General features: G+C 45.2%; 3 protein-coding genes across 3 annotated transcripts in view; all 3 read right to left on the bottom strand.

The window, feature by feature from the left end:
* The window catches only part of LOC132454064 (uncharacterized), a 167130-nt gene that overhangs the window by 96692 nt on the left and 54200 nt on the right, over nucleotides 1–16238 (bottom strand). The gene's annotated exons all lie outside the window — the stretch shown is intronic.
* Nucleotides 1–16238, bottom strand: part of LOC132453725 (integumentary mucin C.1-like) — a gene marked incomplete at its 3' end in the record, with an annotated part of 68293 nt that overhangs the window by 6284 nt on the left and 45771 nt on the right. The window contains exons 2-3 of the mRNA XM_060046670.1: nucleotides 1526–1731; nucleotides 833–877 (exon numbers count right to left, since the gene is read on the bottom strand). Of these exons, the coding sequence (XP_059902653.1) occupies nucleotides 833–877; nucleotides 1526–1731 (251 nt within the window). The remainder of the gene's footprint in view (nucleotides 1–832; nucleotides 878–1525; nucleotides 1732–16238) is intronic.
* On the bottom strand, nucleotides 11875–14613 carry LOC132454062 (myb/SANT-like DNA-binding domain-containing protein 4). The gene is made up of 3 exons (XM_060047230.1): nucleotides 13973–14613; nucleotides 13453–13554; nucleotides 11875–13241 (listed from the first exon to the last, which is right to left on the bottom strand). Exons 1-3 carry the CDS (start codon nucleotides 14337–14339, stop codon nucleotides 13054–13056), a joined length of 657 nt encoding a protein of 218 aa, XP_059903213.1. The 5' UTR covers nucleotides 14340–14613; the 3' UTR covers nucleotides 11875–13053.

Here is a 16238-nt window from a genome sequence, read left to right on the forward strand (position 1 = left end):
TTTTTGTTGGTCCTGCAGTTGTGGTTGCAGGTTTTTCAACAAAAGTTGTTGACCCTGCAGTTGTCGATGTTACTTCAGCAGTTGTAGTTGTTGGTCCTGCCGTTGGTCTTGCCATTTTCGCAGTCGTAGTTGTTGGACCTGCAGTGGTTTTTGTTAGTCCACCAGTTGTTGTTGTTGTGGGTCCTGATGTAGAAGTTGCTGGTTCTGCGGCTGTTGTTGTTTTTCCTTCAGTTTTTGTTTTGGGTATAGCAGTAGAAGTGATAGTTCTTGCAGTTTTTGTTAGTCCTACAGTTGTTGTTGGTACTGCAGTTGTGGTTGCAGGTTTTTCTGCAAAAGTTTTTGATCCTGCAGTTGACGATGTTAGTTCAGCAGTTCTAGTTGTTGGACCTGCCGTTGTTCTTGGAGTTTTCGCAGTCGTAGTTGTTGGTCCTGCAGTTGTTGATGTCAGTTCAGCAGATGTCTTTATTGGCCCTGTTGTTGTTTTGGGTCCTGCTTTAGTAGTTGTTGGTACAGCAGTTGATGTTGTTGGTACTGTCGTCGTTTTTGTTATTCCTGCAGTTGATTTCTGTAATGCAGCTGAAGTGAGTCCTGCTGAAATAGTTCTGGGTCTTGCATTCGTTGTTATTGGTCCTGCAGTTGTCATTGTTGGTCCTGCAGGTGTTAGTCCTCTCGTTGTGGGTGTGGGTCCTTCTATTGTGGATGGAGATCCTGCAGATGTTGTTGTTGCTACTGCGGTTGGCAGAAGTTCGGCAGTTGTTGTTTTTCGTCCTTTTGTTGATGGTCCTGCAGTGGTTTTTGTTAGTCCAACATTTGTCGTTATTGGCCCGGTTGTTGTTGTTGTTGGTAGTCCTGATGTAGAAGTTGTTGGTTCTGAGGCTGTTGTTTTTCCTTCAGTTTTTGTTTTGGGTACAGCAGTAGACGTAATAGGTCTTGGAGTTTTTGTTGGTCCTGCAGTTGTGGTTGCAGGTTTTTCTGCAAAAGTTGTTGATCCTGCAGTTGTCGATGTTACTTCAGCAGTTGTAGTTGTTGGAGTTTCCACAGTCGTAGTTGTTGGTCCTGCAGTTGTTGATGTCAGTCCTCTTGTTGTCGATGTGACTTCTTTGGTTGTGGATGTAGATCCTGCAGATGTTGTTACTACTCCTGGAGTTGTCACAAATTTGGCAGTTGTTTTTCGTCCAGTTGTTGATGTTCCTGCATTGGTTTTTGTCAGTCCATCAGTTGATGTTATTGGTCCAGTGGTTGTTGTTGTGGGTCCTGCTGTAGTACTTGAATGTTCTGAGGCTGTTGTTGTAGGTCCTTTAGTTGTTGTTTTGGGTACTGCAGTAGAAGTGAATGGTCTTGCCGTTTTTGTGTTTGGTCTTCCTGTTGCTGATCCTGAAGACGATGTTGCAGGTTTTGCTGTCGTAGTTGTTGGTACTGCAATTGTTGATGTTGGTTCAGCAGTTGTTGTTGTTGGTCCTGCTGGTCCTGCTTTAGTAGTTGTTGGTACAGAAGTTGATGTTGTTGGTACTGTAGTCGTTTTTGTTATTCCTGCAGTTGTTGCTTTTTTTGGATCAGCAGTGGTCGATATTTGTGCTTGAGTTGTAAGTTCAGAAGTTTTCGTTGTTGGTACATTTGCTGCTGATTTTGGTTCAGCATTTGCCGTTGTCGATCCCATAGTCAGTGCTGCTGTTGCTGCAATTGTTGATCCTGCAGATGTTGTTGCTGATCCTGTAGTTGTCGTGGTTTGTCCTACCGTTGATGATGTTCCTGCAGTCGTTCTTGGTCCTGCTGTTGTTGGAAGTTCGGCAGTTGTTGTTTTTCGTCCTTTTGTTGATGTTCCTGCAGTGTTTTTCGTTAGTTCACCAGTTGTCGTTATTGGTCCGGTTGTTGTTGTTGTGTGTCCTGATGTAGAAGTAATTGGTTCTGAGGCTGTTGTTGTTTTGTCTTCAGTTTTTGTTATTCCTGCAGTGGTTGCTTTTGTTGGTTCAGCAGTTGTCGATTTTTGACCAGCACTTTTAAGTTCAGAAGCTCTCGTTGTTGCTACCCTAGCTGCTGATTCTGGTTCAGCAGTTGCCGTTGTCGATAGCGCAGTCAGAGCTGCTGTTGCTGCAATTGTTGATATTGCAGATGTTGTTGCTAGAATATTGGTTGTTGTGGTTTGTCCTGCTGTTGATGATGTTCCTGAAGTGGTTGTTATGGGTATTGCAGTAAAAGTAAACAATCCTACAGTTGATGATGTTCCTGCTGTTGTTCTTGGTCTTGCAGTTGTTTTGGCTGTTCTCTCTGTTGTCGTTTTTGGGCCTGCAGTTGTTGATGTTGTTTCAGCAGTTGTCCTTTTTGGTCCTACAGTTGTTAATTTTTCTACTGCAGTTGTAGTGAGTCCTGCTGTGGTAGTTGTCTGTCTTGCATATGTTTTTATTACTCCTGCAGCTGTCGTCGTTCGTCCTTCAGTTGTTTGTCCTCCTGTTGGGAATTGGGGTCTGTCTGTTGTGGATGTTGGTCCTGCAGTTCTTGTTGTGGGTCCTGGAGTTGTTGGAAGTTCTGCAGTTTTTGTTTTTAGTCCAGTTGTTGATGGTCCTGCAGTGGTCTTTGTTAGTACACCAGTGGTCGTTTTTGGTCTTGCTGTTGCTGATGTTGTTGGTCCTGCTTTAGTACTTGTTGGTTCTGAGGCTGTTGTTGTTGTATGTCCTTTAGTTGTTGTTTTGGGTACTAGTCTTTCAGTTTTTGTGTTTGGTCTTCCTGTTTTTGTTGGTCCTGAAGACGATTTTGCAGGTTTTTCTGTCGTAGTTGTTGGTCCTGCAGTTGTTCTTGCAGGTTTTGCTGTTGTTGATGTGGATCTTGCAGTTTGTATTGGTTCTACAGTAGTTTTATGTCCTGTCGTTGTTCTCGCTGGTTTTGCTGTCGTAGTTGGCTGTCCTGCAGTTGTTGATGTCAGTTCAGCAGTTGTCGTTATTGGTCCTGTTGCCGTTTTGGGTCCTGCTTTAGTAGTTGATGGACCTGCAGTTTTTGTTCTTGGTCCTGAAGTTGTTTTAGTTGTTGTTATTGTCCTTACAGTTTTAGTTGTAGGTCCTGCAGTAGTTGTTGTTGTTTCTAAAGTTTTGGGGGTTTGTCCTGAACTTAATGCACTTGCTCCGGCAGTTGTTTGTTCAGCAGTTTTTGTTGTTGGTCCCGCTGTGGTAGTCGTGGGTCCTTCAGTTGTTGTTATTGGTCCTGCAGTTGTTATGGTCAGTCCAGCAGTTGTCATTGTGGGTCCCGCAGTTGTCTTAGTCGGTCCTGCTGTTGTTGTTGGTCCTGCAGTTGTTGTTGAGGGTCCTGCTGTAGTAGTTGCATGTCCCTCAGTAGTTGTTGTTGGTCTTACAGTTGTTATTGCAGGGCTTTCAGTTGTCGTTATTGCTCCCACAGAATTTGTTGAACGTCCTGCTCTAAAAGTTGTTGATCTTTTATTTGTTGTTGTGGTTCCAACGGTAGCAGTTGTTGTTATTGCCGTTGTCATTGTTAGGCCTGCAGGACCCATTGTTGGTGCAGCAGTTGTAGGTGTGGGTCTTTTAATCGTTGTTGTGGCTCCTGTAGTTGTTGTTATGGGTCTTGCATTAGTTGTTTTGGGACCTACAGGTGTTGTTTTTTGTACTGCAGTGGTTCTGTTTGGTCCTGTAGTTGTTGTAGATGGTTCTGCTGTTGGCGTTGTTAGTCCTGCAGTTATCATTGTGGGTCCTTCAGTTATCGTTGTTGGTCCTGCAGTTGTCATTGTTGGTGCAGCAGTTGTTGATGTTGGTACAGCAGTTGTTGTTGAGGGTCCTGCTGTAGTAGTTGTATGTCCCTCAGTAGTTGTTGTTGGTCTTACAGTTGTTATTGGAGGTCTTTCAGTTGTCGTTATTGCTCCCACAGTATTAGTTGAACGTCCTGCTCTAAAAGTTGCTGATCTTTTATTTGTTGTTGTGGTTCCAATGGTAGTAGTTGTTGGTATTGCCGTTGTCATTGTTAGGCCTGCAGAACCCATTGTTGGTCCTGCAGTATTAATCATGGGTCCTGCAGTAGTATTGGTGGGTCCTACAGTTTTACACAGTTTTAGACATTTACACATACACGTCGTACACAATTTTGGTGCAGCAACTGTTGTTGTGAGTCCTTTAGTTGTTGTTGTTCTTGTAGTTTCGGGTTGGGTTCTTTTTGTTGGTATTGGGGTGATGTTGGGGGTTCCCATTGTAATAGTCTTGGTTTCCTCAGTAGTCGTTGTTGGTCTTTCAGTGCCTGAGGTCGGCCCTACATTAGTTGTCGTGGGACCCTCTGCTGTAGCATTTGTGATTCCTAAAACTGCATGGGTTGGTAAATGTGTTTGTTTTAGATTTTTCTTTTTAAAGCAAACTATAAACGTGAAAATATATTCTTTGTTACAAGACGTACCTATAAATATGATTCCGAATGCCTTCATATTTAAATGTATTACTTTTGAACCTAAGGACAGAAACAAATGTTATTCAATGTTTGTAGAAATATGTTTCAATAACGTAATAATCATAAAGCATGTGTTAACAATTAAAGTAGTTAAAGTAATGTATTACATTCCCCGTGGATTTCTAACCATTTTGTTCTTACTGTTAATATGTATCCATTTTACAGCCTATGTTCAGCGACGACTACAATTTCCCTTAATTGGTAAGTCATTTAGCTGTGTCTTTATTATTTAGCCCCGAATTTCAAAATTATTAATGGAATAGACTTAATTAAATACCCATTGTCACTTCATTTCTTTATGTAATTTATCATCAATATTGTGCAAGTTTTGTTCTAAAAAAAAAACACACACAGTCGGTCAACATGGATGAGGTTAAGATTATGTGCATAGGTATTTCCCGCAGGACATTCTAGTCATGAAACATCTTTAAGCCAACATTTATACGTTTTTCAAAGTGATTACACATCGCACCATTTTTACAAAATCAACCACAGAAAAGCGCTATTGCGACGGCATATCAAACTTCAAGCGATTGAAGCACAATAACACAATTACAATTTAGGTAGATTCCAAATTCCATCATTAGCAATTCAATAACTATTAAAGGGGAACTATGCAACATTTTTGGCTTAAGTTACCTTAATATAACAGGTTAAGGTTCATTGTGATGGTTCTATAACACTTTATGGGTCGATTGGTCGCTGTTTCGACTCCCCCTTGATGGAGAAAGGTATATGCAAGTTTCTGCCGGCGACCCACCACCCACTCTCACGGGAGTCTCGGGTCACGCAAAGTAACAAATTGCTTTACGCCACTACAGACCCACAAACACGGAACCGGCTCTATATAAACACAAGTAGCGAAGGGATTGTAAAAGAGATGGAGAAACTCAATGTCGGGGGTACAGAATAAGAAAAAATGGAGACTGCCCGACAGAGAGGCCAGACATGAGTAAACGTTGGGCGAGCTTCTCAGGAATAGCGTGAACTGAAAGAAAAAGACAGCAAATCGGGTGCCGAATTGACCTTGTCCTCCTTGAATTGTGGCTTTCTTGATGTTGGTAGTCTCTGTAAAAATGTGTTTGCTCAACCGTTTTGTTGTGAGCCCTGTAGGTTTCTAGCTTGCTTGCTTGCTGGGGTGTTAGCGTACTCGCTACCAAACACGTCTGTTTCATTGGTTGTTTTGCTGTTCATCTGTCTCGTCCCCCAGATAGAGGCTAAATCCCAGAATCCAGGTTCTTGTTTATTTAGATCACTAGACTTGTCACGGTCCGCTTCTGATTTTCCCGTTCACCTGCCTGCCAAGCTGATCGCACCTAATTCACCTTCACCTGCTTCCTCTATATCAATCCTCTCTCTTTACTTAGTCTCTGCCAGATCGTCTCTGGTTACTCACAGAGCTTTCCGGCAACTCCAGAACTTTTCTCCAACGCTGATCCTGCCTGTTCCCGAACCCTCGCCTGTCTGACCACCCGCCTGTTGTCGAGTCCCTGCTGGCCTGTCTGCTCCCCTGTTTCCTGCTCCTCGCCTGCCCTCCTGATACGACCCCTCGCCTGCCCGACTACCCACCAGGGATTAAAATTAACGTTGTCCCGTCGTCCCGGGGACGTAATTAATTGTCATCGGGAGGATTGTTATTCTCTCCCGGGTCGACCTCAGGACAAAGAGTATTTTGCGGGCACTGACTTCATTTTTCTGTTTAAGATTTCAACACTTTCTGTGAACCAGAACGTGTTCGCGATCGGTGGAAAATACTTATTTAATGGAAAGGGCTTCGTTCAATTGGCTGGCGCGCTCGCGTTTGTGTTGTTCAGTGAGACAGAGGGGGTAAAATCCCCCGTTCGTCATGGCGCAGGCTTTCTTGGTTTACTGGAGAAGGCGGGACTGCGTACGGAGTCAAGAAAAAAAAAAGTGGACCAGCCCACCGGGAGACCCGATCTCCAGCCTATGCTGCAGAGCGAATTTAAATCGCCGGCAGAACGGCCTGGGGGTCTAACACCGTAATTTATCTAAATTTCATATATATATATAGCATTTCACATTGATCTCAATTATTACACGGGTCTTCTCAATGCCATGTATGGGCCCTTCACAACTTCCGGCGGTGAATTATATTTGATAATTCACCGTTGTTAAGTATAATCATGAGTATAATTGACCGCTGTCAAGGAAAACAACTGATTTTTCGCCTCTAATGAAGTCTTTGGTATCACTTATGGAAGAAATTAATGATTATATTCTATGGCCTCTCCTGGAACCGTCACCTTATCGTGGTGGAGAGGTTTGCGTGTCCCTGTGAACCTGAGAGCTGTGTTGTCTGGAGCCTTGTGCTCCTGGTAGGGTCTCTCATGGCAGAGTGGTCTCAGGTGAGGGGCCAGACTAAGAATGGTTCATAAAACTCCAATGAATAACGAAAAAAGAGGAGATGTGACCCGGCCCGGAGGAAGCCCGGGGCCCCCGTCTGGAGCTAGGCCCAGACGGAGGGCTCGATGGCGAGCGCCTGGTGGCCGGGTTTGCCACGGAGCCCGGTCGGGCATAGCCCGAACAAACTACGTGGCACCCCCCCTCTCTTCATCCCATGGGCCCACCACCTGTGGGAAGACCCGTTGGGGTCGGGTGCGCAGCCACATGGGTGGCAGCGAAGGTCAGGGGTCTCAACAGACCAGACCCGGGCGGCAGAAGCTGGCTCTGGGGACGTGGAACGTCACCTCGCTGTGGGGAAAGGAACCGGAGCTTGTGAGGGAGGTGGAGCGCTATCAGTTAGATCTGGTGGGGCTTACCTCCACGCACAGTCTCAGCTCTGGTACCGTACTCCTGGATAAGGGTTGGACTCTATTCTTCTCCGGAGTTGCCAAGGGCGTGAGGCGCCGGGCGGGTGTGGGGATACTCATAAATCCCCGGCTGAGCGCCGCTGTGTTGGAGTTTACCCCGGTAGACGAGAGGGTCGCCTCCCTGCGCCTAAGGGTTGTAGGGGGGAAAACTCTGACTGTTGTTTGTGCGTATGCACCAAACAGCAGCTCAGAGTACTCGGCCTTCTTGGAGACCCTGAATGGAGTCCTGTATGGGGCTCCAGTAGGGGACTCCGTAGTTCTGCTGGGAGACTTCAACGCCCACGTGGGCAACGATGGAGACACCTGGAGAGGCGTGGTGGGGAGGAACGGCCTCCCTGATCTAAACCCGAGCGGTCGTTTGTTATTGGACTTCTGTGCTAGTCATGGATTATCCATAACAAACACCATGTTCGAACATAAGGGTGCTCATAAGTGTACCTGGTACCAGAGTACCCTAGGCCGAAGATCGATGATCGATTTCGTGATCGTGTCATCTGATCTGAGGCCGCATGTTTTGGACACTCGGGTAAAGAGAGGGGCGGAACTGTCAACCGACCACCATCTGGTTGTGAGTTGGATCAGGGAATGGGGGAAATTTCCGGATAGGCCTGGTAAGCCCAAACGAGTAGTGCGGGTGAACTGGGAACGTCTGGAGGAGGCCCCCGTCCTAGGTATCTTCAACTCACACCTCCGGCTGAGCTTTTCTGGCATTCCTGTGGAGGTTGGGGGCATTGAGCCGGAGTGGGCGGTGTTCAAAGCCTCCATTGCTGAAGCTGCGGTGGCTAGCTGTGGCCTCAGGGTCTTAGGCTCCTCAAGGGGCGGTAACCCTCGGACACCGTGGTGGACTACGGTGGTCAGGGAAGCCGTCCGACTGAAGAAGGAGGCCTTCCGGGATATGATATCCTGGAGGACTCCTGACTCGGTTGCAGGGTACCGACAGGCTCGAAGGGCTGCAGCGGCTGCCGTGTCGGAGGCTAAGCAGCGGGTGTGGGAGAAGTTCGGAGAGGCCATGGAGAAGGACTTTCGGTCGGCACCAAAGTGTTTCTGGAAGACTATCCGGCACCTCAGGAGGGGGAAACGGGGAACCATCCAAGCTGTGTACAGTAAGGATGGGACTCTGTTGACCTCAACTGAGGAGGTCGTCGGACGTTGGAAGGAACACTTTGAGGAACTCCTGAATCCAAATAACACGCCCTCTATGTTGGAGGCAGAGCTCGAGGTTGATGGTGTTTCGTCGTCAATTTCCCTGGTGGAGGTCACTGAGGTAGTCAAACATCTCCGCAGTGGCAAAGCCCCAGGGATTTATGAGATCCAGCCAGAAATGCTAAAGGCTCTGGGTGTTGAGGGGCTGTCATGGTTGACACGCCTATTCAACATCGCGTGGGAGTCGGGTACAGTGCCAAAGGAGTGGCAAACCGGGGTGGTGGTTCCCCTGTTCAAAAAGGGGGACCAGAGAGTGTGTGCCAATTACCGGGGTATCACACTTCTCAGCCTCCCTGGTAAAGTCTACTCCAAGGTGCTGGAAAGGAGGGTTCGGCCGATCGTCGAACCTCAGATTGAAGAGGAACAATGCGGTTTTCGCCCCGGACGTGGAACTACGGACCAGCTCTTCACTCTCGCAAGGATCCTGGAGGGGGCCTGGGAGTATGCCCATCCGGTCTACATGTGTTTTGTGGATCTGGAGAAGGCGTATGACCGGGTCCCCCGGGAGAAACTGTGGGAGGTGCTGCGGGAGTATGGGGTAAGGGGGTCTATCCTCAGGGCCATCCAATCTTTGTACTCCCAAAGCGAGAGCTGTGTTCGTGTTCTCGGCAGCCAGTCAGTTTCGTTCTCAGTGGGTGCTGGTCTCCGCCAGGGCTGCGCCTTGTCACCAATCCTGTTTGTGATATACATGGACAGGATATCGAGGCGTAGTCGTGGTGGGGAGGGGTTGCAGTTCGGTGGTCTGAGGATCTCGTCCCTGCTTTTTGCAGATGATGTGGTCCTCATTGGATCATCGGCCTGTGACCTTCAGCACTCACTGGATCGGCTGGCGGCCGAGTGTGAATCGGCTGGGATGAGGATCAGCACCGCTAAATCTGAGGCCATGACTCTTAGCAGGAAACCGGTGGATTGCTTACTCCGGGTAGGAAATGAGTCCTTAGCCCAAGTGAAGGAGTTCAAGTACCTCGGGGTCTTGTTCGCGAGTGAGGGTACTATGGAGCGTGAGATTGGCCGGAGAATCGGAGCAGCGGGGGCGGTATTGCGTTCGCTTTACCGCACCGTTGTAACGAAAAGAGAGCTGAGCCGCAAGGCAAAGATCTCGATCTACCGGTCGATCTTCGTTCCTATCCTCACCTATGGTCATGAGGGCTGGGTGATGACCGAAAGGACGAGATCGCGGGTACAAGCGGCCGAGATGAGTTTTCTCAGAAGGGTGGCTGGCGTCTCCCTTAGGGATAGGGTGAGAAGCTCAGCCATCCGTGAGGAACTCGGATTAGAGCCGCTGCTCCTTTACTTAGAAAGGAGTCAGCTGAGGTGGTTCGGGCATCTGGTAAGGATGCCCACTGGGCGCCTTCCTTGGGAGGTGTTTCAGGCACGTCCAGTGGGGAGGAGACCTTGTGGAAGACCCAGGACTAGGTGGAGAGATTATATCTCAACACTGGCCTGGGAACGCCTCGGGATCCCCCCGTCAGAGCTGGTCAATGTGGCCCGGGAAAGGGAAGTCTGGGGCCCCCTGCTTGAGCTGCTCCCCCCGCGACCCGACCCCGGATAAGCGGATGACGATGAGGAGGATGAGGATGAGGATTCTATGGTAAACCATGATTATTATTAGGCCTAAATATCTAATGGTGGAAAGCAGAGAAACCACCTCTTGACTCAGAGCTGGGCCTCATACAGAGCCAGGCAGTCTGGGGCTAAGGCGTATTGACGTCCTCCCATCGTTTAGATTGACTGCAGGCGATGACCACATGCTTAAAGGAATGTATGGCTGACTGTCCTTATCAATAAGCCAATTCTGAGCATGTACCAAGGGCGGTCATACGATATGCAACACAGTTCAGTTTGAAAGATTAAGAAAGACCGGAATCGGATGGCCCGGCAGTGTCTTTGCAAACCTCACTCGGCTTTATTGTTTCTCGTTTGCGGGTTTCAATGAATTCTCCATCACTACTTGATCCGGACTCTCCAATTCCTCATGCGTTTAGCTAGTTGAAGTGATAGATGATTCGGTTATAGTTTCTACTACACACTCCGCAAGTACCGGTAACTTGTCAACCCCAGCGTCTTCGGTTGCTAAGCGACGTCAACATCTCTGGCGGACTATTTCTCTGCTGATCAACACTACGAATGCTGGTATCAAATAATTTGTAAAAAGACACACCATGTGAAGTTATTTTTTCGTTGTGGTAAGTAGCTGTGTAATAAGCGGGATATGTAGAGAACATCGCCGGTCATGATCTAAAATAAGCAAGTTCGCCCTGTCAGGGCTTATTTTCCAGATAATTACCGGAGTTCTATACATTACATTATCCCTTACATATCCTGCTGCTTCGGGTTTGCCTTTGTAGGCGCATTGAGAGGAGGAGCAGGCGAATCCGCTGTCAGTGCGTGTGCATTAGGGATGGGCAGATTGATTCTTTTCCGGGAACTAGTTCTTTCAGTTCAGTTCACTATAACGATTCGTTTATTTGATTCGTTCGTTTTGATTCGTTCGTTATTTGGTGTCTGCCGCCCCCCCCCCGCGAGACGGCGGGGGGCCGAAATACACAGGTATTTCTAAATACCTGTGTTTTGAAAGCTATCTTAATTATTTTACACATTTTAAACATCTCTGATCATAATTTTCAAACATTTTAAACATATTTTTGAAACATTTGAGACATATTTTTTCAGCAACACGTCAGAATATTTTAAACATATTTCTGAAACATTACAACATCTTTGTGCGTTTTTAAACACGTTTCGTAACACAATTTAACAACTTTATCTAAGCATGTTTTAGCTTAACCTTTTTTAAATACATTTGAACATCTTAATCTGTGTAAACTGCCAGTTTACACAGATTCATTCAGGGTCGAATCAGATCTGCCTTTTCAGTCCAGGGGCCGTATTACAGAAACTTCCTGACTCGTAAATCCTATCTTATCTGTTTGGTAACTATGGTAACAAGGGTTAGGACCGGATTTAGGAGAAAAGTCATTACAGAACGTCCGATCCTAAAGTCAGTGTTCTTATCTTAACTCCAGATAGGAAATGTGTATTACAGAAATATCCTAAATCACCAAAATCCCAAATAAACGGTCCTAACTTTAGGACGACCCATCAGCTGTCACAACTGTCATAACTGTCATTTACGGTTACAAATTAGCGAGATGGCTGCTCTTTTATTACATATAGCGCAGCAAAATCGTAGACGTAGGCCTAATGGGGATCTACGAAATATGTTTGTGGAAAGGCTTTTGAGTGATCCCAACGATGTTTTACGTTTCGGCGATACAACACTTATAAGCCGGTACAGGCTTCCCCGGGCCATGATCCTGGGTTTGGCCGAGGAGCTACGACCTTTTCTGGAGAGACCGACACGCCGTCATGGGGCTCTGCCTGTTGTCGTACAGCTGACAAATGCGCTGAGACTTTTTGCAAAAGGTGACTTTCAGAGCGAAGTAGCCGATATAGGTAAACTTTCACAACCTGCAGTGTCGCGTAATTTAACTGAGGTGGCAAAAGCCATTGGCGGATTAGCCCGACGTTACATTAAGTTTCCAACGGGTGATGAACTCAACATCATCAAGGAAGCCTTCTATGAACACGCAAGGATGCCGGGTGTAATAGGACTGGTGGACGGATCCTTATTTCCAATTAAAGCGCCCAAAGAGGATGAAGCTACCTATGTTTGCCGTAAAGGATACCATGCGATCAATATTCAGGCAATAGGAGACCATAACATGCTCATCCGACATTTAGTAGCGAAGTGGCCTGGGTCAAGTCATGACGCCTTCGTCTTCAACACAAGGTGGCGTATATGATTAAGACTATTTCCCTAGGCCTATATTGTTAGAAATGTGGTTTTACTTGTTGTAACAACTAGTCTATCTGCAGTGACATCAATACGTATCTGGGGGAAAGTGGTTTGAGTGGATGGCTGCTTGGGGATTCTGGCTACCCATTAAAACCCTTTCTTTTGACGCCAGTAGCCAATGAGCGCACACCACAAGACATGCGGCATGCTAAATAAAAAAGCATAGCTTATATATAAGTATTCTTACATTTGTGTTGTTAGGACACTCAGTTTATGATATTTGCTTTGTATTATCAGATACAACCAAGCACACAAAAAATGCAGGGCAAGAGTGGAACGTCTGTTCGGAGTCTGGAAGAGCAGGTATATTCATAAAGTAGTCAAAGGCCTGTGCATGGTGTGTTTCATTTGGAAGGTGTGAGTGCATTGTAAGGCCCTCTAGCTCAAGGCCTACTTAGGTCTACTAAAGACATATTGCAAGATCTTTCTAAAACTGCATATTTTCCTCATGTTAGATGGAGGTGCCATGACATGAGTGGTGGATATCTCCAATATACTCCAGAGAAGGTCGTTCTGTTTATCAAAGCGACAGCTGTGCGACACAACATCTGCAGACTGGCAAACCTCCCAGATCCAGACATACCAGATCAGGATATGGAGCACCCCGAAGAGGCACAGGATGTCCATTTCAATGGAATGAACACAAGAAATCGACTTATATTAGATTTTTTTAAACCTAAATTAAAAATAGAAGCAACACAATGGTCAAGATTACAATTCATTCATTTATATTTCAGTTAAACATTTTTTGCACACTCTGGCCCTACTCTTCTCCCATTCAAATTTTTCCCTCTCAAGGAGGAGTCGCTCTCTTTCAATGGCGACTCTTTCTCTGTATAATTGAAGCTTCTCCCTCTCAATTTCTAGCAGAGCAAGGGTTTCTGGTGATGACTTCAGCGGACGTGTTTTCTTTTCTGCAAAAACAAAGAGAATTCTGATTAGCATACCAATGAAAGGGAAATAATCCTGGTGCCAGATATGTTAGATGATTTAATGTATGCACATTCATGTAATGTCATTTAAGCTATAAACAGATTATGAATGACGAGATCAATGACAGGTTAGCTGACATATGACCCCAAGTCATCATCATCACAACGTCTTACAAGTAGCCTAACATCTTACCAGGAGGCGGTTGTGTAGCATCGACTTCAACAACTTCACTGACTGAAGTTGTGGTCTCCAAGAAGTCCACTGGCAACCCAGTCTCAAAGCCTCCATCGATGCCTGCATGGACAGCCAGAATGTTAATTAGTATGTCTTTCTTATCATATATCATATCATAGCAGCTATAATATAAAGTCAAGAAACATAATCACTAGCAGGGAGAACGAGAACGTCAAACATTATAAGATAGACATAAGCGAATTCACTCTTCAAAGTTCTCCGTCGGGATGTCGGATACGCAATGCAATTCGCCGTCCGATCGATCTTATATGTTGACTACAAACCATGTAAATAGGGTTGTAAGTAAACTTCCAAAGCTTTTCAAATCTTATTTGGTGTTTTATTGGTCCTTAATGTGCAAAGTAAACAATGTGCAGAGTCAAACGGGAGAAGTCATTCCGAAAAAAACAAAAGGATCTCCGACAGGCTCTCCGTGTCTACCAACAGCACTTTACGGAGGTCTATAAACTGGCCTTACCCTCGTAGTCAGCCTTGCTGAGGAGTCCCACAATCCGGTCCTCCGCCGGTGTCAGGGGGGTAGCGGAAGAGTTGCCACCACCGGTAATTCTCCGGTCTTTACAAATTAACGTTGCTTTTTTCTTAACGTCACTTGTGAGTGTGGTAATTTTTTTCTTGACGTTTTCAACGTTTCTACTGATCCCTGATACGGTGCTCACCTTTTCGGCTATTTTCAGCCATTCTTGGTCTTTCTTTTCTTTGGTCAGACTCATAGAAAATTTCCCATACAATATTTCCTTTGAGCTTTCTACTAAACTCACCAACTTTTCTATTTCGTCCGCTTTAAAATTTTCGGCCCAACGTTGTATTTTCCCAATCCCATCCATAGCTAGCAGTTGTCTTTGGATATTTTAGGATCATTACAGTTGTCAGCTGTGAAGTGACGTGATCCGACAACAAGTTTCATCAGTTGCTAGGTAACAGACATAAAAGCTGAATGTCGATGCTAGATCGCCTACTTAGGATATCTTAACCTGAGATAAGATAGGATTCCTAAATTAAGATAGGATATGTTTCTGTAATACCAAATTGAGAAAAATCCTATCTCCACTTCTCCTATCTTAACTTAGGACTTAAGATAGGAAGTTTCTGTAATACGGCCCCAGAGATTCGACTATTCGGCGGGGTTTGTTTACCGGCGTTGCTATGGTGACCTAAATTATTATAAACAACTGAAAACGATGCCGGTTTGAAACTAAAACTGTGATTCTGAAAAAAGCATAAATGCTATCAAAATTCCGTTTGGATAGTATTGAAGATATAAGTGTGTAGATTTGTTTAATGGTTTGAACGATGGTAAAAGGTTGAAAAATGAATGAGTTACGATGTCTAGAAGTAGGTGTATCAGTGGGCTGACGTCTTCAATGAAAACAGCTGAAAACAAAGCGGTATGAAACTAAAACTGTGATTCTGAAGAAATTTTAAATGATATCGAAATTCTGTTTAGATATTATTGAAGATACAAGTGTGTAGATTTGTTAAATGGTTTGCACGAAGATAAACGGTTGACAATTGATTTAGTTATGTTACTTCTGCAGTTGAAGTACGACTGATGATTTGAATCATCGACTTTCTGAAGAACTCTGGCGCCCCCCACAGTTTGAAAACCACTGATTTAAACCACTTCTAGGCTCTAAACCCCGTGGAAATTGAGAAGATACACTATATAGTATAAGCAAACGTCCCACCAATATTTATACCACTTGCTTACTCTCTATATTTCATTCATGGTTTTACATTTATAATTTTATTTTACTTTACATTTAATTCTTCATTGTTCAGGCATTCCAGAACTTTCATGGTCATAAATAAAAAATACGAACTGCAGTTTAATTTCTTTGTTTGTTCTTAAATTGACGTAGAATGGAGCAAAGACTCCTGGGATTGGGAAATGCGTTTATCCAATAAACAGATGGAGGTCAAGTCTATTTTCGAAAAAATTTAGGGATATATGAGTGGCCCCACGTCGAATGGTATGACCCAAGATACGTCAGACAGAAAGTGTGCATATTCGACGGTACCGCCTTGTCATTGGTTTACCCAGGTGCCATTCCAACACCATTGCTACCTCTCATTGGCTGAATCTTTGAGAACGTTGTAGACTCAATCAATATAAGTCGCGGGGAGACGAAGCTCTGTTCGTTTGTGTATTTTATTTACGTGACCATATTTTTGGTTTATGTTTAAAAAAAATAATCAAAGAACCAGTTCTTCTTGTTTTGGGGAACCAGTTCTTGTCGTTCACGTTCGGGATTCGTTCGTTGTAACGAATCGGTCGCGACCGACACATCCCTAGTGTGCATGTATGATACGCAGTTTTATCCAATAAGTGGTAGTGTACCCGCGCACCATTGACATGTATGGGCGCTTGTCTCTGTGTGCGTGCTTGTCTCTGTGTGCGTGTGTGAACGAGAATGACAGGGAGAAAGATTGCTACGCGGAGCTGAACGAACGGAACGATATTTATATTTCAAAATCGCTAAAACATAAAAAGAAAAAAATTGTGGCGCTCGGTGTTGATTCTGTGGCACTGCGTCACACATTGTTCAATGTATGGGAAACACTGCTCCCGAATGTTTTTATGAATGAAGAAACCCGCATGCAAGAATGAGTTCAAGTCTGAGTGTAGGCTACAAGTGCAATTGACTATTTACAAGTGAAAAAACGCAACATATTATTTATTTTGCTGACCACTTGCTTTTTATCCCGACAAAAGCCTCGTAAGG

The sequence above is a fragment of the Gadus macrocephalus genome, chromosome 3 (assembly GCF_031168955.1).
Source record: "Gadus macrocephalus chromosome 3, ASM3116895v1".
Taxonomy (NCBI): domain Eukaryota; kingdom Metazoa; phylum Chordata; class Actinopteri; order Gadiformes; family Gadidae; genus Gadus; species Gadus macrocephalus.

Bases quoted from the DNA above. Each gene is read 5' to 3' on its own strand.
- LOC132454062 (XM_060047230.1), bottom strand. From the start codon at position 14,339: ATGGATGGGATTGGGAAAATACAACGTTGGGCCGAAAATTTTAAAGCG. The intron at 13,555-13,972 runs GTAAGGCCAGTT...CTGTCCATGCAG, and splicing joins CAGCAAGGCTGACTACGAGG to GCATCGATGGAGGCTTTGAG. The intron at 13,242-13,452 runs GTAAGATGTTAG...TTGTTTTTGCAG, and splicing joins TGCTACACAACCGCCTCCTG to AAAAGAAAACACGTCCGCTG.